Source organism: Protopterus annectens, chromosome 1.part0, assembly GCF_019279795.1.
Source record: "Protopterus annectens isolate FY-2018-M chromosome 1.part0, PAN1.0, whole genome shotgun sequence".
Lineage (NCBI taxonomy): Eukaryota > Metazoa > Chordata > Ceratodontiformes > Protopteridae > Protopterus > Protopterus annectens.
The window spans coordinates 819,378,620-819,404,758 of NC_056725.1; the positions used below are offsets into that span (position 1 = coordinate 819,378,620).

General features: G+C 44.6%; 1 protein-coding gene across 1 annotated transcript in view; it reads right to left on the minus strand.

The window, feature by feature from the left end:
* Positions 1 to 26,139, minus strand: part of SCAF8 (SR-related CTD associated factor 8) — a 1,875,331-nt gene that overhangs the window by 409,124 nt on the left and 1,440,068 nt on the right. The window contains exons 17-18 of the mRNA XM_044063383.1: positions 9,774 to 9,930; positions 8,789 to 8,913 (exon numbers count right to left, since the gene is read on the minus strand). Coding sequence (XP_043919318.1) covers positions 8,789 to 8,913; positions 9,774 to 9,930 — 282 coding nt within the window. The remainder of the gene's footprint in view (positions 1 to 8,788; positions 8,914 to 9,773; positions 9,931 to 26,139) is intronic.

The window sequence follows — 26,139 nt, forward strand, 5'->3', positions numbered from 1 at the left end:
AGAAGCTGTTGCAGCGTAAGCATTTTGAATTTTGGGACCACCAGAAAGGTGTTGAAGATTGACAGATCCAGGATAGGGCGTCAAGAGCTCTCTTTTCTGGGCACCAGGAATAGTCTGGAGTAGAAACCCTGTCCCCTTTTTTCTACTGGAACAGGATGAATAGCCCCGATATGGAGAAAGGAAAGTACTTCCTTTTGAGCCTCTGCCCACTGGTTTGGAGGAAGGTCTAGCAACCCGCTTGGTGTTGGCAGTGAGTGGAAGTAGAATCTGTATCCCTGGGATACAATGTTTAGAACCCATCGGTCCCGAGTAATGGACATCCAATTTTTTGCATGAAGGGAGGGTTTTCCTCCTAGGGGGGCAAGTACTTGGGCATGGCTGGGAAGAATAATTGGAAAGTCATTGTGAACCTTTTCCATAAGGGGTGGCTTACCACTCCCTGGTTTTGAGGTGGAAACACTCCATTGTTTAGATATCTGCATACCTTGAGACTGTAGCCTTGGTGTACTGTTTCCCCTGGGTTTGGACTGAGAAGGCTTGAGAGGGACTGGAAAGGACCAGTTTTTTGAAGGCCAATGCCTACTGAATCTAGGTGGCTGCACCTGTAAGAAATCTGACTGTTTGCATAGATTTAGCTTTTTCTTCCATCTTTTTAAGAACTACTACTGCTTTTGTGCCAAAAAAACGTTCCTGATGTAATGGAGCATCTAGTAATTTTTGCTTTGACATGGTCAGGCAAGACTCATTCTTTTAGCCAAGCATGCCTTCTCAGTCCACACCCAGTAACAGCAGCCCTGCAAGATGCTTCTAAGGCATCAAACCCATGCTGAAAAGTATGTTTACTAACTTGGTTTGCAGAATGCATCAACTCTTGTAAATCTTTATTTGCTGCACAATATGGAAGTAACACCATTTTTTGTTTAATTAGTTCCATATTATGTTGCTGGTACTTCAACATGTGACACTGGCAATTCAAAGCCCTGATGGCAAGAGGTGCAGAGGTATATACAAGTCTTACCCAACTGTCTAAAGCTCTAGAATCTCTGTTTGAAGGGGTAGGGTTTTTGGCTGTAGTAGCCTTACTGCCTTTAAGTCTCTGGGGAATGGTCTTTGGATCCGCAGTAGGGTTCTTAGAGAAATTTGTGAGAATCAGGTACTCTGTAGTATCTGTCAGGTTTTCTATGAGCTGGTGGTAAGGTGTCAGGAGTAAGACTGGACTCCAAGAAGACATAGTCTACAACATCCAGGACAGGGGGTATAGCTAGAGGCCAGTGCTGAGGCAAATCTAAAAATTCCCTGAGTCTCTTTTTGGACTGAGGATAGTCCTGGTATTCCCAGCAGAAATGCTCTCAAAGTATGCAAGATTTCACCAAAAGAGAAATTCTCTGGAGGGGAGGCAGAGGGAATGGATTCTTCTACATCTTAATCCTCATAGGTAGATAAGGATATATCCTGGTAATCAGAAGGGTCAGAGTCATCAGAATTCTGGTCTGTAGAATCAGAAGGAAATTCAATTCTTTGTCTTTTGGAAGGGGAAGGCTGGCTTCCCCTAATTAAAGCAATAAGGTCTTCAGCCATTCTAAGCATTTGTTTCTGTGGCATGGGAGGATGAGCATGCGCTTTGGATGTCAGCTTTCTAGGTGTAGTGCGAACTCTGGGCCTGAGAAACTCAGTAGTTTTAGTAGGAAAAGAAGTTGCCGGTTTAATATGAATAGTGGTAGGTTGGAATACACCCTCAGAAGCCAGTGCCTGCATAGTGGCTCTGGACCCATCCAAGGTAGAGACATTTAATATGAACTTTGGTAGGTCGGAATTCACCCCCAAAAGCCAGTGAATGCATAGCAGCTCCGGACCCATCCAAGGTAGAGACATCCGCAGGTTCCATAGTCGAAGAAACATCTTGCGGTATACCGGACTCCGAATGGGCCTCAGCAGAGGCCTGCGAATCTGTAGAAGCGGGCATCAGGGGCTGCAAAGGTGCCTCACTGAATACAGGCGGACTGGCAACAAGCTTAACGGAAGCGTCGTCTGCAGTTTTTGACCTATGTGGTCTGTCTCTGTCTTTGTGCTTTTTTGGAAGATCGGTAGTCGGATGGCTTACCGAAGGCAACAGAGAATGAGAGCGAAAGAATTTAGCTACAAAAACAGCCTGACGACAAATGGTTCGGGCATTAAACAAGGCACAAAACCGACAGCTAGGGACGTTGTGGTCTGGGCCTAAACAGGTTACGCAGTAAGAATGAAAATTTCTGTGAGGTATTTGTTTTCCACAGGCAAGACAATTGTTAATTTTTTCTGACATTGGTTAGAGCAAGAAAAAAGAATCCCCAACGGGGTACTTAGCTTTAGAAGACTTCAGGTCTAAAACCCGAAAATTTCAGGTAGCAGCCGAATGGCACTTGCGAACTGCTTCTGCTTCGGGCTCGTTCTCGGCAAGAAAGACTGGGGTAATGGCGTCGACTACATGTTTTATACTGCTGACGTCATGGAAGAGGTGACAGCATCCGAAGCAGAAATCCAAAGTCTCTGGTATTCGGGCCGACTGAGGGCTACCTACAGGCAGATAACCCAAGTGTGATGACTGCAACAGTGAAACAAGAAGAACATCTGGACTGCTGCATGGTTGAACAGAAGGGCACAAGAGGAAGTAGTGACAGGGACAGTGTCAATAATTATGAGAGGAAGTGGTGACAGGGACAGTGTCAATAATTATGAAAGTAACTTGTGGAGTACATTGGGGCATGATCTTGGTCCAGTACTCTTCAATTTGACTTGGACACCCCTAAGGGAATGGACAAAAGGATCATACTATTTGCAGAGGACGCAAAATTATCTGCAACAGTGGAGGACAGAAAAGGAGCCTACAGAAAGAACTAGAAAGTACAGTTGTGTACACCTACCATAAATGCAGATGTTCGAGTGTATTCACTATTGCAGTCATCACATTTGGGTTATCTGCCTGCAGGTAGCCCTCAGCCGGCCTGAATACCAGAGTCTTCGGACTTCTGCGTTGGATGCTGCCTCTTCTTCCATGATGTCAGGTTGTAAGACTTAAAAAACATTCAGCCAACACCATTACATCAGTTTTTCTTGCCCCAGGTGTCAGGTGCCCCCACAATGGGAAGCAATTATATGTTTATGGTACACCCCCCCCCCCAATCAAAAAGCAAATACACCAGAAAAAATAAATATACCAAAAAAGAAGGAACAGTAGAGCCAAGAGAAGTCAGGGGGCTAGAGGGAGGGTAACCAGGACTGCAACAGTGAATACACACTAACAGCTACATTTATGGTAAGTGCACACAACTGTACTAGGTTCTTCGTGTTTCACTCTTGCAGTCATCACATTTGGGTAGATTCCCAAAGCTGAAGAATGGGTGGAGGCAGTCAAGAAGATTTGGGGCTGGCTAGGGACTGCTGTTGCAAAGTCTGCCCTGGATTTGGAAACAATAGGCAGGTGGGTACTGCTTGGTGAAGGTATGAACAGAACTCCAAGTAGCAGCTTCCAGAATGTCCCTGGTAGGGACTCCTCTGAGAAAGGTTGTAGAGGCTGAAGTTGCCCTAGTGGAATGCGTTCTAACTCCCTGAGGGCTGGTTTCCCATGGTGTTTGTAACAGAAATGGATACAGTGTGCTATCCATTTGGAGATGGTTTGTTTTGATATGGCCTTGCCCGCTGCCCCTGGTGCAAAGCTGACTAGCAACTGGTCCGATTTCCTAAAGGGCTTAGTCCTATCAAGGTAGAATCTGAGCTGTATGTGTACATCTAAAGAGTGCAGGATCCTTTCTCCCTTATTTTGAGGATTAGGGAAAAAGGTGAGCAAATGGATAGATTGGTTGAGAGCCACACTGGACACTACTTTAGGCATGAATGTTGGGTTAGTCCTGAGAGAGACCCTGTCTGCATGAAAAATAATGAAGGGTTCCACAGCCATAAGTGCTTGTAGCTCAGACACTCTTCCAGCTGAAGTGATGGCCAGAAGCAAGGCTGTTTTCCAAGGAGGAATTTTAACTCTGCTGACACTGCAGGCTCAAAGGGGGGGGGTAGCATGAGCTTTTCTAACACAAAGTTAAGGTCCCAAGCAGGGGTGGGGGCTCTTCTTGGTGGCCTTCAGTTGTTAGCCCCTCATAGGAACTGCTTGATGAGAGGGTGAGAGAAGAGAGGTGGCTCAGTGGTGTAATGAGCAGAGATGGCAGAGGCATGGATCTTAATGGAGGAGAAGGAGAGGCCTCTGTGGAGTAGGTCTGCTAGGTAATCCAAGATGAGAGGTAAAGAGGGCTGTGCTGTATCCGCTTCCTATAGTGTGAATCCAGGAACAATACCTTTGCCACTTAGCATTTCCTTGCACTGGGTCATCTGGCTTCACGTATGACATCCCGTACCTGCTTGCTTAGGCTGGCCACTGGAGGAGAAGTCAAGGGATAAGCCAGGCTGCAAGGTTCAGGGTTTACAACTGTGGATGCAAGAACTGTCCCCTCCTGCTGAGTCCGGAGAGCAGAGATTTGGGGTAGGTGCCATGGAGGCAATGGTGACAAACTGCACAGTAGAGGGTACCAGTGTTGGCATGGCCAGTCTGGGACAATAAGGATTGCCCTTGGTCTTTCCTCCCTTATCTTGAGTAATACTCTTGTAAGAAGAGGCAGAGGGGGAAATGCATAGATTGAGAGGTTTGCCCACTGTAAGGATAGGGCATCCACTTTCCAGGCCTTGCTGTGAGGTACCCTGGTGCAGAATTCTTTGAGCTGGTGGTTGTAGGGGAGGCAAATAGGTCCACCTTCGGAGTACCCCACTTCTGGGTCACAAGGCTGAATGTGTTGTGGTTTAATTGCCACTCGTGTGGGTCTAGGAGATTTCTGCTTAAGTTGTCTGCCTGAGAGTTTTGGTTGCCTGGCAGGAACTGAGCTTGCAGGTGAAAATGCATGGCTGAGGCCGTGTTCCACAGGGTCATGGCTAGCCTAAAGAGTGGGTAAAAGTGGGTTCCCTCCTGTTTGTTTATGTACCACATCACTGTAGTGCTGCCAGTTTTGATTAGTAAAGGCCCTGGTGAGAGTAGGGATCTGAAAGCTGTCAGAGCATGTTGAACAACTAGCATCTCTTTTTATTGATGTGCAGATGAATTTGATTTGGCCTCCAGTGGCCCTGAATGCACCTGCCGTCCAGATGTGCACCCCAGGCATAATCTGATGCGTCTGTGGTTAGGGTCTGGGCGGCATGGGGATGTGTAAAGGGAAGTCCCTTATTGTGCTTGCATGCTGCTGCCCACCAAAGGAACTCTTTCCTTAGACAAGGTATCATAGGTATGATTAGTTTCCAGTTCCTGAGAATGTTGGCACCAAAGGCTTTTTAAGTACCACTGAAGTTTCCTCATATGCAGTCTGGCATATGGCATTAGTAGAATGCAGGAGGCCATGAACCCTAGAGCCTGTAGGATTTTCCCTGCTAATAGCTGGGTTCTGGAGGACATTTGAGTGAAGTAGCCTGTCAGATAGGCTTGCTTTTCTGGAGTAAGGAATGCCATCTGGGATGCTGTGTCCAAGCTTTCTCCCAGGAATACAATTTTTTTGACTGGGGACTAGTTTGGATTTCTTTTCGTTGATAGTATACCCCAGGTAGGTTAGAAGGTCCTTTTACAAATGTCAGGTGCTGCAACACGTTTTCCCAACTGTCTGCCTGAATTAGGCAATCATCCAAGTAGGGGTAAATTTGAATATTTCTCTGTCTGCAATAGGCAATGGCTGGAGCCAGGCATTTTGTGAAAACTCTGGGAGCAGTGGATAAGCCAAAGGGAAGTGCAGAGAACTGATAATGCATAGATCCTGCCCTGAAATGTAGATATTTCCTGCAGGAGTCCCTTATTGGGATGTGCAGATAGGCCTCCTTTAGGTCTAAGATTAGGCGCCAGGTGCCCTCTTTTCTGGGTACCAGGAAAAGTCTGGAATAAACACCTTGGCCTATCTATTCTGCAGGAACAGGCTGAATAGCCCTTATGGAGAGCAGGGTCTGAACTTGGTTTTGTGCCTCTGCCCAATGGTTTGGAGGAAGGTCTGGGAACCCTTTTGGGGTTGGCAACATGTGGAAATAAAATTTGTACCCTTGGGATACCATGCTGAGGACCCATCGATCGTTGGTGTTGGGAGGTCCAGTTTTTTGCATGGTGGGCAAGTTTTCCTCCGAGGGGCATGAGCAATTGGGCAGAGGTGAGGGGTGGAGTTGAGAAGTCATTGTGAATTCTTTCTGTAAGGGGGTGGCTTAGCACTCCCTGCTTTAGAAATGGAGGTACTGCATTGCTTTGATCTCTGCATACCCTGAGACTGTTGTCTGGGGGGGGTCTGTTTCCCCTGGGTCTAGTTTGAGATGCCCTTGAGGGTGCTGGAGAGGACCAATGTTTTGAGGGGCAATGCCTACTAAATCTTGGAGGCTGCACTTGCAAAAAAATCTTTGACTGTCTGCATAGACTTAGCCTTATCTTCCATCTTTTTTAAAACCTCTTCTGTTTTGGTGCCAAACAGATTGTTCTTGTTCAGAGGAGCGTCCAATAACTTTGATTTGACATGGTCTGGCAAGGTCTGCTCCTTAAGCCAGGCATGCCTTCTAAGTACAGAACCTGTGACTGCTGCCATGCAAGGTGCTTCTAGGGCGTCAAACCCACATTGCAGGGTATGCTTGCTGACTTGGCTTGCAGAATGTATAAGCTCCTGTAATTCTTTATTTTCTGCAGTTAAGAAAGGTAGATAATTTCTGCTTAAGTTCCATGGTATGTTGCTGGTATTTCAGCATGTGGAACTGACAATTTAATGCTCTAATGACGAGAGTTGCAGAGGTGTATACTTTTTTACCCCATCTGTCTAAAGCTCAGGAATCCCTGTCTGAGGGGGTGGGATTCCTTAGCTGTAGTTGCTTTTATTCCTTTAGGTCCTTGGGAGATGACCTCTGGGTCAGCAGTAGGATTTCTGAAGAGAAATTTGTGAGAGTCAGGGACTCTAAGTACTTGTCAGGTTTCCTCGAAGCAGGGGGTAAAGAATCAGGAGTAAAACTGGATTCCATAAAGACATCATCCACAACATTCAGAACTGGAGGGAGAGCTAAGGGTCTGTGCTGTGGTAGATCTAAATTCCCTGAGTCTCTTTTTGAACTGAGGATAATCCCGGCATTCCCAATGGAAATCCTCTCTGAAAGTATGTAGGGATTTCACTAAAGAAAAATCCACTGGAGAGGAAGCAGGAGGAATGGATTCCTCTGCATCTGAATCCTCACAGGCAGATAAGGGCATGTCTTCATGATCAGAAACCTCAGAGTCTTCGGACTCTTGGTCAGATAAAGCTGCTGGGGACGAGTCTCTTTTTCTTTTAGCAGGGGAAGGCTGACTTCCCCTAATCAGCATGATCAGTTCTTTTGCCATTTTAAGCATCTGAGATTGTGGCAAGGAAGCAGGCACTTGAGATTGGGTAGTCAGTTTTTTTTTTTTTTTTTTTTTGTGGCGTAGCTCGTACTCTTGGCCTAAGAAACTCGGTAGTTTTAGAAAGAACTGAAGATGCGAAAGAAGTCGGTCTGTGTCGAATAATCAGTAGTGGGAAGAGCTTCCTCAGAAGCCGGTGCCTGCACAGCGGCTCCAGACTCATCCAAGGTAGAGACATCAGCAGGTTCCGTAGTCAAAGAAAAGTCTCGCGGCATACTGGACTCCGAATGGGTCTTGGTAGTGGCCTGCGAATCCAGCGAAGTGGGCATCAGGGGCTGGGAAAGCGCCTCACTGAGGACCAGTGAACTGGTGACTAACTTATCGGAAGCGCTGTCAGCAGTTTTGGACCTGCAGTTTTGGACCTGTGCGGTCTGTCTCTGTCTTTATCCTTACATTTGTTCAGAAAATTGGTAGTCAGATGGCATACCGAAGCCATTTCGGTATACGGAGATTGAGAACGAAAGTATTTAGCTACAATAAGGGCCTGACGACGAATAGTTCGGGCATTGAACAAAGCACAAAACTGACGGCGAGGTACATCGTGGTCTGGGCCTAAACAGGTGATGTAGTAAGAATGGAAATCTTGGTGTGGTACTTGCTTTACACAGGCGAGACAATTGTTAACTTTTTCTGACAGAGCAAGAAAAAAGGATCCCCACTGGGGTACTTAGCTTTAGAAGACTTCAAGATGATTCAATTTCGGAAACGAAAACTCAGGTAGCAGCTAACCCGCACTCGTGCAAACTGCTTCAGGCTCCTCAGCAAGAAAGACTGATGTAATGGCATCGGCTGCCTGTCTTTATACCCCTGACGACCTGATATCAGTACTGAAGCAACAGCAACCAACGCAGAAATATTAAGCCTCTGGTATTCAGGCTGACTGATGGCTACCCCTAGCAGGATAACCAAAGTGTGATGACTGCAACAGTGAAACACGAAGAACATCTTTTAGTCCAAGTGCTACAAATGGTTAGCAAGACAATGTTTCTCTGATACCACTGGTGAGGGCAAATGCAAGAGAAATCGCATTCTGCCTTACTGTGTAGCTCTGCAATTCACAAACTTTCATGTCCGTTAAGAAAGCATTAAAATGGCATTTAGAAAACTACAGTATCACACTTAACATTTTTTACTGCTGTTGCTTTCAAAACAAATAGTGAAGTCTTCTTGCACCTTTTAAGCCATTATATCATAAATGCTAAACCACAAATCTGTGTGATCCCTCAAGGAATTATCAGTGAAGATATTTTTCTTTTGTTCACAGTACAAGAAATAAGAAACATATTTAACATTATGAAAAAAAACTGCAATTAGAAAAAAAAATACACCAACCTGCAACATGGTGACTGAAGGTGTATAGGCTTCTGCTTGGGTCGTTACAAATGTATTAGTATCAGAAGTTGTGCTTTGGGTAACGACTTCTTTGACAGGCTCAGAAGCCTTCTGAGCCTCCCACTCTATATACATAAAAAAATAAATGGGAAAAATTCCTATTTTTTCTCACTGATACAAAACTAAACACACATTTGCACAATGAATAGCTATCTTAAACTACAACTTAAATATAAAGTAATTCAACCCACATTTTGGTAATTATGTTGGCGATGGACTATAACAGTATGCATTACAAGCCAATTATTTTACTTTTCAAGGCTGCCAAATTACTGAAAATAAAACAGAAAAAAGACTCAATCAACATAAAATGTTTTATCATTGGTAATGCTTTCATTAATACCTTTAGTTTTTTCTTCTCCCTCTTGACCATCAAGCCATTCTGTCAGTTGCTCCAACTACCAAGCACCAGTGTGTAGTGCAGTCATCTATGCATGTAAGGTTTTCTATCTTTAGTCCAAGAAACCACAGCACATGGCCAGTAACCACTCCAGGATTCGGTATGCAATGACATCAGAAGGGCTGGTCACTTAAGGCAATGTAATCCTGAGGACTGCACTGCTCCTGCATGGTCTCTAGTCTCCACGGTAACTATACCACAAGACCAAGTACCCCAGATATGCAACCCCCCCTCAAAGGAGGGCAACATTGGTAAAACATTTAGCTCCTCCCTCCCTTCCCTACTACCAGCTCCAGTAGCTGCCTAAACCATCAAATTCAGTTTGCCTAGGTCATAGTCAGCTTTTATCCCTCTAGGACAATGGAGCTGGCTATGCTTTCATTACTACCTCTTCTCTAAGAGAACAGAAATACATAAAATACATAAAAGTTATTTATTTTCCAATACTGGTGTACATATACACAACAGAAACAAGTTTTATTCATCTTGTCACAAAAAATAGAAAATGGCAACAGGTATTCTTACCACTATTAACTGTGTCCTGGTCAATCATGCCTCCTTCAGAAAAGCCATCTAAATCATCAATTTTAACTTTTTCCCATGGTATAAACGTTACGCCCAGGTCAACATCCCAAAACTGTTTGTATTCTTGTTTTACACCTTTATTCAAAGCCCATGCGATCTAGAAATAAACAAACATTACAGATAAAATATCAAGGACAGTATATAAACTGAAAACAATATTAAGCTTACTGGACACCGAAGCAATATTTTTTTAATGTGAGATGCATGCTATCCAGTTGCAAAATGTCTTTTTAAATCCTCAACATACAGGTACCACAACTACCTGAATTACATCAACAGCAAGACACAGCCGTGCAACATACTACCCAAAAAAGTAAATCAAGGAAAGGTCATCAGTGAATTTTCCCTGCAAGGAACAAAAACAGGTTTCATGCCAAGTACGGGACTGATGCAGGTGGCGCAAAGCTTCCAATATACCTTACACAGCTCTTTGCTCGCTTCTGTTTTTCAAGTCTGTAACCTTGCAAGGAAGTATGTTTGTGATGACAAATTTAGGTGCTAAGCAGTACTTGGAAAATATGATGAAACAGCAATAAAACAAAAACTTTACAGAAATGACTGATTAGAATATCTGTACAATAAAAATGCAGTTTTCCAAAAGGTACAAAGGCACCACAACAAAAATATGCAGTAACTATATCAGACACAATAATGCTTATATTAAGGTCTATTCTCTCTAGCACTTAAGTACACATTCACAGAAACAATGCTAAGCACTGAGCTGGCCTAACACTAAATTATATCACATACAAAGACCCATAGGATATTGCCAATCTACTTAGACAAATTAAATTCCAACTTCATTTCTGCTCTCTTCCAATATTTAAAGGTCAAATAGCCACATCTACCACATCCCAAATCTCTTAAGAACAAGCTCTCAAGGCATTCTCTAAGGCCAAGAACAAAGTCTGTGGGGGCAAGATAACATACCAAGTTGCTTACTGGCTAGCCTAAAACACGAAAGTACAGTTTTGTACCTACCATAAATGTAGATGTCCGAGAGGTATGCATCTGCAGTCCTAACAAATGGGTTGTCCTGGCCTCAGGCAGCCCTTCGGTCGGCCGGATTCCAAAGTCTGGGTCTGGCCTCGGCTGATGTCGCACTTCACCCGACGTCATAGCTGCAGTTCAGCGGGTATAAAGGCATCAGCCGACGCCATTTTCCTCAGTGTTTCTTGCCCCAGATGCCAGGTGCCCTCTAGGAAGGCTAAATTTGGATAAATGCAAATGTTTCCAAACAATAGAGAGCAAATAGAAATAAACATGTATATACATATATACAAACAAATACACCATAATAGATTCCCCCAGCTAGCTACAAGATGGGCAAATACCCTAGGAGTACCACAGAGGGAAGGAGGGTGGGTAATCCTGACTGCAGATGCATACCTCTCGGACATCTACATTTATGGTAGGTACAAAACTGTACTATGTCCTTCAAGGATGCATCTGCAGTCCTAACAAATGGGTAGAATACCATAGCCAAACTGCGGAGGAGGCACTAAGGAGGCACTAAGAGTTTATGGTGTAGTTAAGATCCCTTGCAAAACAGCAGTGGCAAAACCTGCTCGGGATCTGGAGTATAAAGGCAGATTATAATGCTTGGCAAATGTATGCACGGAGCTCCAAGTAGCAGCCTCTAAAATGTCTTTGGTAGCCACTCCTCGTAAGAAAGCTGTAGTAGTGGCTGTAGCCCTTGTGGAATGAGGTCTGATGTTTTCTGGAGTTGCCTTTCCATGAAAAGAGTAACAAAATCTAATGCAATTTCCTATCCATTTTGAGATTGTTTGTTTTGAAATTGCTTTTCATTCCATTCCTGTTGCATATGCTACCAGAAGCTGGTCAGTTTTTCTACTGTTCTTGGTTCTGTCCAGGTAGTAGCGCAATTGTCTGTGTACATCCAAGGTATGCAGCAATCTTTCCCCCCTGTTCTGTGGGTTGGGGAAGAATGTTGGTAGGTGTATTGCTTGGTTTAATGATACCCTAGAGACCACCTTTGGCATAAAGGTAGGATTAGTTCTCATGGACACTCTATCCTGATGGAAGATAAGGAAGGGCTGTACTGCCATTAATGCCTGCAATTCAGAGACCCTTCTAGCTGAAGTGATTGCAAGCAAGAATGCAGTCTTCCAAGATAAGTACTGTAATTCTGCTGTTGCTGCTGGTTCAAAAGGGGGGAGTGTCAACTTTTCTAACACAAAGTTCAAGTCCCATGTAGGCAATGGTGGTTTCCTTGGTGGCTTTACATTTTTAATTCCTCTGAGAAACTGCCTGAGTAGAGGTTGAGAAAAGACTGGAGGATCCATGTTGTATTCTGCTGAAATTGCTGATGCATGAATCTTAATGGAGGAGTAAGACAGACCATTGTGGAAAAGCTCTGCTATGTATTCCAGGATGTTAGCTATGTTTGCCAATGATGCATCTACTCCTTTTGTTGCACTCCAAATGAGATATCTTTTCCATTTTGCTGAATAAGTTTTCCTTGTTGAGGGTCTGCGAGCCTCCAAGATAATGTCTTTAACCCTTTGAGATAAATCTGGGTTATTTTTCCTTATGTAATGTTCCAAGCAGCTAGCTGTAGTGTTTTCAAGTTTGGATGCAGGATTTTGAAGTTGTTCTGTGTTAGCAGTAGAGGTAGTAGGGTAGAGGCCATGCGTGTTCCCGGACATACTCCTCAGTAGCGGTACCAATGTTGCCTCGGCCAATCTGGAGCTATCAAGATGATCCTCGGGTGATCTTCTTTGATCTTCAGTAGCACTTTGTGCATCAAAGGAAGAGGTGGGAATGCATATGCTGTCAGATTTTCCCAACTGAAGGATAGGAGTCCACCTTCCAAGCAAGTGGGTGGTATGTCCTTGTGCAGAATTTTTTCAATTGGTGGTTGTGTGGGGATGCGAACAGGTCTATTTCTGGCAGTCCCCATTTCCTTGTGATGGTTTTGAAGATGTCTGGATGCAGCATCCATTCGTGGGCATCCGTGGTGGTTCTGCTTAAGATGTCTGCTAGTATATTTTCTTTTCCTGGCACGAATATGGCTTGGAGCTGAATGTTGAGGCTCAGGGCCACATTCCAGAGGTCCATTGCCATCCGGCATAGAGGATATGAATGTGTGCCTCCCTGTTTGTTGATACACCACATAACCGTGGTTATCAGCAAATGACCCTGTTGAAGAAATGGTCTGAATGTCTGAATTGCCTGTTTTACTGCCAGCATCTCTTTGATTTATGTGTAGGTTCATCTGGTCTTGAGTCCATAAGCCTTGTATGCACTTGTCCACCATGTGTGCCCCCCAACCGAGGTCTGAGGCGTCCATGGTGATAGTCTGGCTTGGGTGAGGCCTGTGGAAGGGCAGTCCTTTGTTCAATTGACAGGCCTGGGCCCAGCACTGGAATTCTTGCTTCAGGCATGGAATTATTGGAATTTGGGTTTCTAGGCTGTGCTTGTGCTGAGACCATAAATTCCTCAGGTACCATTGCAACTTCCTCATATGTAGTCTGGCATGTGGAATTATTATTATGCAGGATGCCATGTAACCCAGGGCTTGCAGGATTTTCCTTGCTGTAAGCTGGTTCTGCGTTGTTAATGCCATGAAATAGAGTGGTAGCTGCTTCTGTTTTTCTGCTGTGAGGAATGCCATCTGGTTTGATGTGTCCAGTTCTGCACCCAGGAAGGTTATCCTTTGGGATGGTATCAGCCTTGACTTTGTGTTGACTGTGTATCCCAGGGCTTGCAGCAGGTGAATAACCTTTTTCAAATCTTTTGTTAATTTGTCTTTGCTGTCCGCTTGTAACAGGCAGTCGTCCAGGTATGGATAAATTTGAATTCCCTGAAGCCTGCAATGAGCAATTACTGATGCCAGGCATTTCGTGAATACTCTGGGCGCAGTAGATAAGCCAAAAGGCAATGCTGAGAATTGATAATGCTCTGATCCTGCAAGAAATCTGAGGTATCTTCTGCAATTTGGTCGTATGGGGACGTGCAGGTATGCCTCCTTGAGATCTAGAGTTACCAGCCAAGACTCCTTGCCCAGCATGGGAAGAAGTTGCTGTAGGGTCAGCATTTTGAATTTTGGAACAATGAGATATGTGTTTAGAGCGGACAGGTCGAGGATAGGTCTCCATTGGTTTTCCTTTCTTGGTACTAGGAAAAGCCTTGAATAAAATCCTTGTCCTTGTTCCATAGCCGGTACCTTTTCTATAGCTCTCATCCTTAGTAAGTGGTCTATTTGCTGTAGAGCGTTTGTCCTTTGGTTTGGAGGTAGGTTTGGCATTCCTCTCTTCCTTGGAAGAGTATGGAAGTGAAACCTGTAGCCTTTGTCTATTGTCTGTAAAATCCATTTGTCTCCTGTAATGTAATGCCAATTTACTGAAAATAAGGCAAATTTTCTGCCTAAGGGTGCTGCCAGTTGTTCCCTGGTAGGCGGTTTCAGAGCCAAGTCACTGTGATTGTCCTGTAGAAGTGGTAGTGGCTGGATCTGTGGCAGTAGTTCTCTGGCTGTTAGTCTGCCACTGACGTCCCCTGTAGGCACCTCTGGATTGACCTCTGCCTCTAGGGCGTCTATTTCTGCTTCTCTGTGCTCTGGTGGTGTCGGGAAAGGACCAATTCTTGGAAGGCCAGTTCCTACTAAACCTCGGAGGCTGGACCTGTAAGAAATCCTTGACTGTCTGGACAGATTTAGCTTTTTCTTCCACCTTCTTCAACACTTGCTGTGCAGGGGAACCAAACAAACTGTGCTTTTCCATGGGAGCATCTAGAAGCTTTGACTTTACATGGTCTGATAAGGATTGCTCTTTTAATCATGCATGCCTTCTGATCACTGTACCAGTCATAGCTGATCTAAAGGAAGCCTCCAGTGCATCATAGCCGCATTTTAAGGAATGATTACTGACCTGCTGAGTGTTATGCACCAAATCCTGAAGGGACTTACGGTCTAAAGGTTCAGGCGAGGACAGTTTTTTAGTGAGCTGATCTAACAGAAATTCCTGATACTGAATCATGTGGAATTGACAGTTTAAGGCCCTAGCCGAAAGAGTAGCAGAAGTATAAACTTTTTTACCCCATCTCTCCAATGCCCTAGATTCTCTTTCAGAGGGAGGGTTTTGGCAGAGGCAGCTGTTACAGCTTTGGGGCCCTGTGAAATAGTTTCAGGATCTGCAATAGGAGCCTTATACAAATGATAATGTGTGTCCGAACCCTGTAGTATCTGTCGGGCTTAGCAGGGGCCGGAGGCAGTGAGTCAGGGCAGTACAAGCATCATTAAATGCATCATCCACAACTGTAAGTACTGGAGGAATAGCTAAAGGCCTATGCTGTGGCAAATGCAAAAGGTCCTAAGCCTTTTCCTAGAGTCTGAAAAATCCTGGCCCTGCCATTGAAATTGTTCCCTCATAGCATGCAAGGTTTCCCCAAAGAAAATTCCTCAGGAGGAGAGGCAGAGGTATGGAATCCTCTGCATCAGAGTCCTCATATGGAGAATAAGGGCCCTCTGGAGGATTTGTATTTTCTGAATCATCAGAGGAATAATCTGAAGAAACTGGCTCAGGGGGCTCTGCTCTAAGCCTCTTCTCTGGAGGTGGGTGAGAGGCCCTGTCAGGGTGAGACTGGGTTCCCCTGATCAAAGAAATGAGATCCTCTGCTAGACTAAGCATTTGAGTACTAGAGCTAGGCCTGTGAGAGGGGGCTTTAGCAGGCACGGCCTTTGAAGATTTAGCTGCTTTAGCCCTGGCAAAAGCCTTAATTGACATGGATGCAGGGGGCCTAGCAGCTCCACGTGCAGGAGTAGATACATCTAAGGGGATAGTATCTGATAAATCCTGAGAAACTGTAAGAGCAGGTGGATTTTCAGTAGCAGATTCAGCCATGCTGGAAGAGGCCTCAGTAGGAGGCGGCATGCTTTCGGCCGAAGGAAGAACCGCGGACTCGGCTTCGGCCGAAACAGAGACACTCGCGGTTGGCTTAGCCGCGGTTTTGGCCGAAACCGCGGACCGCGAGTGTCGGTCCTTTTCCTTATGCTTTTTAGCTAAATGTGAAGTCGGAGTCTCCGACGGCATGATATAAGCAAAAGCGGAGCCGAAAAACTCCTCTGCAAACTCCGACCGACGTCTAAGTGTTCGTCGGTTGAAGGAAGCAAAGGCTAGACAAGCTGCTACGTCGTGGTCTGGGCCTAAACAAGGTAGGCAGTAAGAGTGGAAATCTTTATGAGGTATTTGTTTCCCACAAGTTAAACAGTTATTCACTTTTTCTGACATCGGCTGAGGCAAGAAAGAGTCCCCAACGGGGTACTTAGCTTTTTAGAAGTCTTCGGTAGTAGCAATCTCTGGTTCTGACCGACCGGCACTTGCGAACAGCTTCTGCTTTGGGCGCCACGCGGCAAGAAAGACTGGGGAAAATGGCGTCGGCTGATGCCTTTATACCCGCTGAACTGCAGCTATGATGTCGGGTGAAGTGCGACATCAGCCGAGGCCAGACCCAGACTTTGGAATCCGGCCGACCGAAGGGCTGCCTGAGGCCAGGACAACCCATTTGTTAGGACTGCAGATGCATCCTTGAAGGACATCTATCAGAATCCCTACAGATCCTATTCAATATTAGCCTCAAACAGGCTTTACAATGGATGACTGGAGGACAGCACAGTTATTACTTTGCACAAAGGTGAGGCTACAACAGACCTGGGTAATTACAGACTCAAAAGCTTGACCAGTCTCATCTGTAAGACTACCGAAAGGGTCATTAGGGAAATAAAATAGGGATACAGGTGACCTACAAACCCTTTAGTCAACCCAGGTCAGATTTGTTAATGGCAAGTCCTGCCTAATTAACCTGGCTGACATCTTCAAATAAGTCACAGGCGCACTGGGTGAGGGCAACTCGCACACTGCCTACCAGGACTTTGCAAAATCATTTAACACCATTCCATACTCCAGCATTACAGATAAACTCTCCCAGCTAAACGTTAACACCTATGTAATTTATCAGACAGCAAACTGGCTCACCACACAAACATTGGACTGCTTTACCTCCTCTAAAAGACCTGTCATTAGCGGAGTGCCCCAGGGTTTAGTCCTTGGGCCTCTTCTCTTGGCATCAACTTCTTGGAAGAAAAAGCTAAATGTTAAGAGATACTGGCCGACCAAGATTTCAGATAACTGCAAACTTGGGGTCATCATAACCTACCAGGAGGATATCATTATCTTAAAAGAGAGCCTGTTCCAAATAAACAGTTGGTGCCATAACTGAAAAACTAAGTGTCAAGAAAGCCACCTTTACTGAGCAGAGCGACATAGCGAATTTTCTGGCTGATAAACTCAGTTCACACTTCACCCCACTCTACCCACTAAACTCAATTTAAACTTCACCCCACACTATCCCCTGCCTTCCTCCAGATGCCTCATTAACAACTGGAAACCTGACCTATTAGGACCACCAGCCATTTTTCAACTATATCCTCAAAACAGGCTTTGTACCATGAGAAAGGAGGGCTGCAACAGTTATCCCCTCTTCACAAGGGTGGGCCATCAACCAACCCAGGAAACAACAGAACTACTTGTCTGACTAGTATAATATGCAAAGCCATGGAACTAACTACCATGGAAATGATCAACAAAGACAATGGCAACCTTTAGACAGTGGTACCAAACCAGCTTGGCTTTGTCAAGCAAACATCACATCTACTAAACCTGGTAGACTTCCTTGAGAAAATGGGTGGGTGGGGGGGGGGGGGGTGGAAAGTACATTTGTGTACACTTACCATAAATGTAGATGCTCGAGTGTATTCACTGTTGCACTCATCACATCTGGGTTATCTGCTTGCAGTAGCCCTCAGTCGGCCTGATTAACAAAGTCTTGGGTCCTGCATCGGTTGCTGTCCCTTCTTCCATGACATCAGGTAGACAGGGGTATAAAACATGCAGCCGACGCTAATACATCAGTTTTCCTGCCCCAGATGTCAGGTGCCCCACTAATGGGGAAGCAATTAAATCTATAAATAAACAAGGTTATACCTACAACAAAAAAGCAAATACACCAAAATGCGTTTGAGCATAGTAAAGAAGAGTAGAGGTATAGCAAAAAAAAGTAAGGGGGCTGAAGGGAGGGTAACCACGACTGCAACAGTGAATACACTCAAACATCTACATTTATGGTAAGTGTACACAACTGTACTATGTTCTTCCTGTTTCACTGCTGCAGTCATCACATTTGGGTAGATTCCCAAAGCTAAGGATGGGAGGAGGAATTTAGATAGCATTAGGACCAGCTATAAGGCCCTGCAAGACTGCAGTGGCAAAGCCAGCTCTGAATTTAGAGAAAATTGGCACATGGTAATGCTTGGTGAAAGTATGTACATAACTCCAGGTAGCAGCTTATAGGATGTCCCTGGTAGGGACGCCTCTGAGAAAGGCTGCAGAGGTAGATGCAACCCTGGTTGAGTGGGGGTCTGATCCCCTGTGGGATAGGTTTTCCATGGTGCTTGTAGCAGAAATGAATGCAATGGCCTATCCATTTAGAAATGGTTTGCTTTGAAACAGCATTCCCCTCTGCCCCTGCAGCAAATGCCACAAGCAGTTGTTCAGATCTCCTTTGAAGTTTAGTCCTGTCCAAGTAGAATCTAAGTGGTCTGTGAACACCTAAGGAGTGCAGTATCCGTTCCCCTTTGTTCTGTGGATTAGGAAACAAGGTTGGCAAATGAATGGACTGATTAAGGGCCACACTGGATACCACCTTGGGCATGAAGGAGGGATTGTTCCTGAGGGACACTCTGTCCGCATGAAAGATGATGAAAGGCTCCACTGCCATAATGGCCTGTAATTCAGATACCCTTCTTGCTGAAGTGATTGCTAAAAGGAAAGCGGTTTTCCAACAAATGAATTTTAAGTCTGCAATAGCAGCTGGCTCAAAAGGAGGAAGAGTGAGTTTCTCCAATACAAAGTTAAGGTCCCAGGCTGGAGTTGGAGCTCACCTGGGTGGTCGTAAATTTTTGGCCCCTCTGAGGAACTGCTTGAGCAGTGGATGAGAGAAGAGGGGAGGTTCTATGTAATAATGAGCTGAAATGGCTGAGGCATGATTTTTGATGGAGGAGAAAGATAGGCCCTTGTGAAGCATCTCAGTTAAGTATTGTAAAATCTGAGGTAAATTGGGCACTGCTGTGCTCATCCCTGGAGAATGGTTCCAGGCACAGAATCTTTTTCATTTTTCAGAATAAGATTTTCTAGTACTAGGCCTCCTTGCCTCTCAAATGATATCCATCACTGGTTTACTGAGGGATGGTAAAGGAGAGAATAGGTAATTAGACAGGCTGCTAGGTTCAGGGTTTGAAGAGGAGGGTGCAGAATCTGGTTCTCCTGCTGAGACAATAGGGTAGGAGTCTGAGGCAGGTGCAATGGGGCCAACAGTGACACACTGCGCAAGAGGGAGTTACCATTGTTGGTGTGGCCAGTCTGGTGCAATCAAAATTGTCCTTGGTTTGTCTTGTTTGATCTTTAGTAGCACTTTGAAGAGCAGAGGCACAGACAGAAAGGCATAAACTGAAAGTTTTTTCCAGCTGAAGGACAGAGCATCCACTTTCTAAGCTTGTTTGTGGGGAGTCCTTGTGCAAAATTTGTCCAATTGATAGTTCTGGGGGGAGGCAAACAGGTCTATATCTGGGATCCCCCATTTGCTTGTCAACATGTTGAAAATCCTTGGTTCCAGTTTTCACTTGTGTGGGTCCATGAGGTTTCTGCTTAGTTCGTCTGCCAGTGTGTTTTAGATTTCCTGGCAAGGATTGAGCTTGAAGATGTAAATGGTAGCTCAGGGCTGTGTTCCACAGACCAATGACTAGTCTGCAGAGGTGGCAAGAATGGGTACCCCCCCCCTGCTTGTTTATGTACCACATAACAGTGGTGCTGTCCATCTTTACCATTAATTGTCCTGGAAGAATGTGGTCCTTGAAGGCTGTCCAAGCATTCTGTACAGCTAACATTTCTTTTTGATTGATATGCAGGTGCATTTGACTTGTGTTCCATTTGCCCTGAATGCACTTCCCTGCCAGGTGAGCCCCCATGCATAGTCTGATGCGACTGTTGTTAGGGTTTGGGCAGCAGGAGGTAGTGTGAATGGTAGTCCCTCGTTTTGGTGCAGACCTCTGCCCACCAAAGGAACTCTAGGCGTAGGCAAGGCATGATAGGAATCATTGCTTCTAGAGCCAGAGAATGTTAGCACCATAGGCTTTTTAGATACCAATTTAGTTTCCTCATATGCAGTCTTACATATGGAATTAGAAGAATGCAGGAGGCCATGAACCCTAAGGCTTGTAGTATTTGCCTTGCAGATAGCAGGGTTTTTGTGACCACTTATTTGAAGTAGGCTGTCGAATTAATTTGTTTCTCTGGTGTGAGGAAAAACATCTGGGAAGTTGTATTCAAGCTTGCTCCCAGGAATATAATTTGCTGACAGGGTACCAGATGTGATTTCTTTTCATTTACGGTGTACCCCAGATAAGTTAGCACCCTTTGTACAAAGGCCAGATGAATCAAAAGCATGTCCTGGCTTTCTGCCTGAATTAAACAATCGTCCAGGCATGGGTATATTTGAATATTTCTTTGCCTGCGAAATGCAATGACTAGAGCTGGGTATTTGTGAATACCCTGGGTGCAGTAGATAAGCCAAAGGGCAGTGCAGAGAACTGATGGTGCGTGTATAGCCTGATTGGAAGCATAGGTATCTTCTGCAAGATTCCCTGATTGGAATGTGCAGGTATGCTTCCTTTAAATCTACTGTTGCCAACCAGGCGTCGTTGCCTAGCATATGGAGCAACTGGTGAAGAGTCAGCATCTTGAAATTTGGAATCAGCAAAAAGGTGTTTAGAGTAGACAAGTCCAGGATGCCATGAATTGTTTTTTCTGGGTACCAGGAAAAGTCTTGAGTAGAAACCTTATCCCTTTCCTCTTGTACCTCCTGAATAGCCCCCATGCTTAAGAGAAAAAGTACTTGCTTTTGGGCCTCTTTCCACTGATTTGGGGGTAGATCTGGCCACCCGCTTGGTGCTGGTAACATGTGGAAGTGAAATCTGTATCCCTGGGACACTATTTAAAACCCATTTGTCCTGGGTAATGAGTTCCCAGTTCTTTGCAAGAAGAGCAACCCCCCAAAAAAAAGGGGCAGTCAGTTGAGAAGTGCTTGGAAGTTTTAAAAAGAAATCATTGAGACAGTTTACCATAGGGGGAGTTTTATTGCTCCCACATTTGGAAGTGGAAGCCCCCCATTGCTTAGTCCTGTGCATAACCTGGGACTGAAGCCTGGGAGCTCTGCTGGATCTGGGTTTGGACTGAGAAGGCCTGGAAGAGGCAGGAAAGGACCAATTCTTGGAAGGCCAATGCCTACTAAAACCTTGGAGATTCTACTTGTAAAAAATCTTTAACAGTTTGCATAGATTTAGCTTTTTCCTCCATCATTTTAAGAACAACTTCTGCCTTGCTGCCAAACAGTTGGTCCTGGTTTAAGGGAGCATCCAGTAATTTTGCTTTAACATGATCTGGCAAGGATTGCTCCTTAAGCAAAGCATGCCTTCTAAGTACAGACCCAGTTACAGCAGCCCTGAAAGATGCCTCCAGTGAATCAAAACCACACTGCAAAGTATGTTTTCCAACTTGTTCAGCTGAATGCAGTAAATCCTGTAAATCCTTATTTTCAGCACAACCAGGAATCAACATCATTTTCTGTTTAAGCAATCCAATAATATGCTGCTGATATTTTAACATATGAAACCGGCAATTCAAGGCCCTAATGGCCAAAGTTGCAGAAGTGTATACCTTCTTACCCCATCTATCCAGCGCCCTGGAGTCTCTATCAGAGGGGGTAGGATTTTTGGCAGTAGTAGCTTTAATGCCCTTGAGTCCCTGTGAAATGGTCTCAGGATCTGCAGTAGGATTTTTAAAAAGGAACTTGTGAGAGTCAGGGACCCTGTAATATCTATCATGTTTTCTGGGAGCAAGATGTAGAGAGTCAGGGGCCAAGCTAGATTCCAAAAAGACATCAACAATGTCTAGTACAGGAGGTATGGCTAAAGGCATGTAATGGGGCAGGAGTAAAAAAATTCCTAAGCCTCTTTTTAGAATCAGAGAAATCCTGACTTTCCCCAAAAAAATGCTCCCTGAGAGTATGCAAGATTTCATCAAAAGAGAAATCCTCTGGGGGGGGGGGGAGCAGAGGGAATAGAGTCCTCAGTATCAGAATCCTCATAGGTAGATAAGGGTAAATCCTGGTCATCAGAGGAAACAGAAAATTCAGAATCCTGGTCAGAAGTATCATAAGCAAACTCAGTCCTAGGTCTCTTAGAAGGGGAAGGCTGGCTTCCCTTGATTAAAGTAATAAGGTCTGCAGCCATTCTTATTTGTTTTTTAGGTATAGAGGCCTGACCATGCAGTCTGAGTGTCATTTTTCTAGGCATGGTTCGTGTTTTAGGCCAAGAAGATGGTGTCTGTTTAATACGTAAGTCAGTAGGCCTGAATACACCCTAAGAAGCCGGTGCGTGCACAGCAGCTCCGGACCCATCCAAGGTGGAGACATCCACAGGTTCCACAGTTGAAGCCTCTCTCGGCATACCGGAGTCTGAATGGGTCTCAGTAGAGGCCTGCGAATCTGAAGTAGCGGGTATCAGGGGCTGCGAAAGCACCTCACTTGAGTACCTGCGAACTGGCGACTGGCTTAGGGGAAGCACTGTCGGCAGCTTTGGACCTAGGCGGCCTGTCTCTGCCTTTATCTTTGCGTTTTTTCAGAATGTCGGTAGTCGGATGGCTTACCAAAGGCATATCAGGATAACTGAACCGAGCACCAAACTATTTAGAAGCGAAAATATACAGACGATGGATAGTTCATGGTTTAAATAAGCCACAAAACCGACAGCAAGGTACATCGTGGTCAGGGCCTACGCAAGGAATATAGTATGAATGCAAATCATTATGACGTATTTGCTTTCCACAAGTAATACAATTATTTACTTTTACTGGCATCGGTTTACAGCAAGAAAAAGTTTCCCCAACGGGGTACTTAGCTTTTAGTTGAAGACTTCTGTTCTGAAACTCAAAAATGAAAATTTCTAGTCGGCCAACCGGCACTTGAGAACTGCTTTTGCTTCGGGCACCGCACAGCAAGACTGATGTAATGGCGTCGTCTGCATGTTTTATACCCCTGACGATCTGACGTCACGGAAGAATGGACAACAACCAACGCAGGACCCAAGACTTTGTTAATCAGGCTGACTGAGGGCTACTGCAAGCAGATAATCCAAATGTGATGACTGCAACAGTGAAACACGAAGAACATCGGTGCATACTGCTTACCTGGACCTGGTTAATGTTGCATACTGCTTACCTGGACCTGGTTAATGTGTTCAACAACACACAACTCCTGTATACTCGACAAACTCACAGAACTGGGGTTATGGGTATAAGCCCCTACAAAACTCAATGGCTGAAAGAAAGCACCTAGGAATTCAGAACTGGCGATACCACCTCCATTAAGAGACCAGTCACCAGCAAGGTACCTCAGGACTCCATGCTGGGACTGCTCTGATTTGGCATCCACTTCACGGAGGTAAAGGCTAATGTCAAGGGCCTTTGGCTGACCAAGTTCACAGACGACTGCAAACTGAGGACCATCAGATTCCCCCCATACACAAGCACCTTACATGATGGTCTAAACACAGACAAATGACTGGTGCCAAAGTCATAGACTAAAACTCAATGTCAAGAAATGTATTATAGTGCCTTTTGGAAAAAGTGCCACCCAGGCTAATTACTCCATTCAGAAGACACCCCTAAGAGACGATCCAGCAGTTAGGGATCTGAGAACATATGCAGACAGTAATCTGGCCTTTGACCAACATGTGGCCAAGGTATTAAGAAAATCATTCCAAGTCACCCAACTTAAGGGCACAGCCTCCAGGTCCAAGGAAGTCATAGCGCCATTTTATTTGGCCCTTATCAGACCCATAATTGAGTATAATGCCCCATTCAGCATGTACTTGACCAAACATATGCAACAGTTCGAATGCCCTTAAAGGTTCCTTACCAGAAGAATCCAAGGTATATGCACATTATCCTATAAAGATCGACTTAAAGTCCTATCTTTATACTATTTCCTACAGATTACTGACAGGCAATCTATGCCTAGCATACAAGGCATCCATGGATCCAATTGTCATGGACCTTTTGCACATCCACAAAAATAACAGCATCAGAATCACCAGATCTATATATTTAAATTTTGCTTGTGACATCAGACAAGCTGTCAAGACAGATGTGTCTCAGTGGATTCCCATGGTCTGGAACAGGTTCCCCATCCATATGAAGCAGAGATCATCTCTAACCCTATTTAAGCATAACCTTAACCAATGAAGGGAAATCAGAATTTTACCCATGGTCTGGTCCCCCCATATCTGTGAATTGAAAGTCAGAGGCAGATAGCAATGCCCAAACTAAAGTCTCCCCCGCCCATAACCTCTAGAAACGTTGCAACTAACATGCCCTCCACCTAATAAACTCCCATTACACACAGGGACACAACTGGGTTGTATTGCTTGGCTAGGCTTATAAAGGCCCTGCTGGTCATTAGCCTAGTATACAACTCTGAACCTATAAGAAATGTATACTCGCATCCTCCAGCAAGCATGACTCTCTTTGTAACTAACACATTGACAACACTCCCCTGAAAATTGATCTAGTGATTAGAGATCTGGGAACATATACTGACAACAAGTTGTCCTTTCAAAGGTAGGTAATAAGATAACTGCCTTTGTGGGCCGCTTCAATCTTAGCTTCCCATTTTGTGCTGAAATTAACCTATCCCATTAGAGACTGGCCTTACCCATCCCATGGTCGCTAACTATACATTACCCTAATGAAAACAACTGGGGTCACATCATAGAGACCACCCATGATTGGATTAGAGCACTTAGGAGCTGCCTCTATCCTTTATTAGTACAGGGAGTGGTCCTAGGGTAAAGTTCGTTTCCCATTCATAGATCCAAGATGCACTTGGACGTGTTCAAAGATGAACTGTGTTTTATGCAGATGGGGAGTCTGTTCCAGAGCAGTTGTATCCTCTGCGAGATATGCCTGTCGCTCCAAACCATTATGTTCATGTTGCAGAAGTTGTTTAGATCCCTAGAAAAAGTACTTCTGATGCCGTTTGACTTAGCTGATGTACTAGTAAATCCATCAGTACTGGGTCGGAGAATGCCTTGCATGCCAGACACAGGTCATCTGTTAGCAGTCTGTAGAATACTAAGTATAGTGACAGGGCTTTGAGTTGGTCTATGTAGGACATGTTGTTTAGGCTTTGCATCCTAGTAAAGTAGCTCTGTGGGCTTTCCAGTTGGTGCACATCTGAAAACGCCAAAGGGGGATTATATTCAATAACAGGCCTAATGAAGGCTAAGTAAAGGGGATCAATGACATCCCTAGATCTAGACACAATTCCTTTGTTTATAAAGCTGTGCAAAATAGTAGGACTTTCTTACAACAATGGGCACATATTGATCAAATTTAAGTCACTGCCCACATAATTTATCAAATCCCAAACCACTGCGTCAGCTTTTAGGGATGTATTGTCAATGTGGTAGTTCTCCTGAGGTAGATGATTTCTGAAAGAATACAATAATGCATTTTGTGGCATTTAGTTTCAGTCCAGTTTTCTTTCACCAGTTATTCATCTGGGACAAACCTTCCTGCAGGATGGCCAAATTATTTGCAGATTCAATGACTGCTCCCATCTTGCAGGTATCTGGAAACTCAGATAGCCAGAGAAGTTTGGTATTGGCTTTTATTTTAAAGAAAAGTAGATGCCAAACAAGACAGGTCCCATTCTAGAACCCCAGGGGACTCCACCCATGACTGGTCTTCTTTGTGGAGATAACTTTCCTCTGTTTGACTTCCAGCATAATGTTAGCCAGCTGGCAATCAAGCAGGTGACAGGGGTTTATTCACAGTTTATTTAGCGTTTTGCTATGCCTAAGTGGGGAACTGTGTCAAAAGCTTTGGCCAGGTTAAGTTATGTGCTGTGTAACCTTTTACATTCATCCATTGCTTTGGAGAGCTTTTCAAAAAAAAACAAAAACTTTGCTTACCTCATATCACCTATTGTAAGGAAGTTCTTTTTCATTGCACACCTTATACTGAATGGTACGGCATCTGGATCCAGTGATGCAACGGTTCATCTGTACTCTGTACTCATTAACTCTATCATTGAGTATAATTGCACCTAATGGTATGTACCTGTTCAGACACTTGCAATGGCTGGAGTGACCACAATGTTTCCTCACTAAAAATGT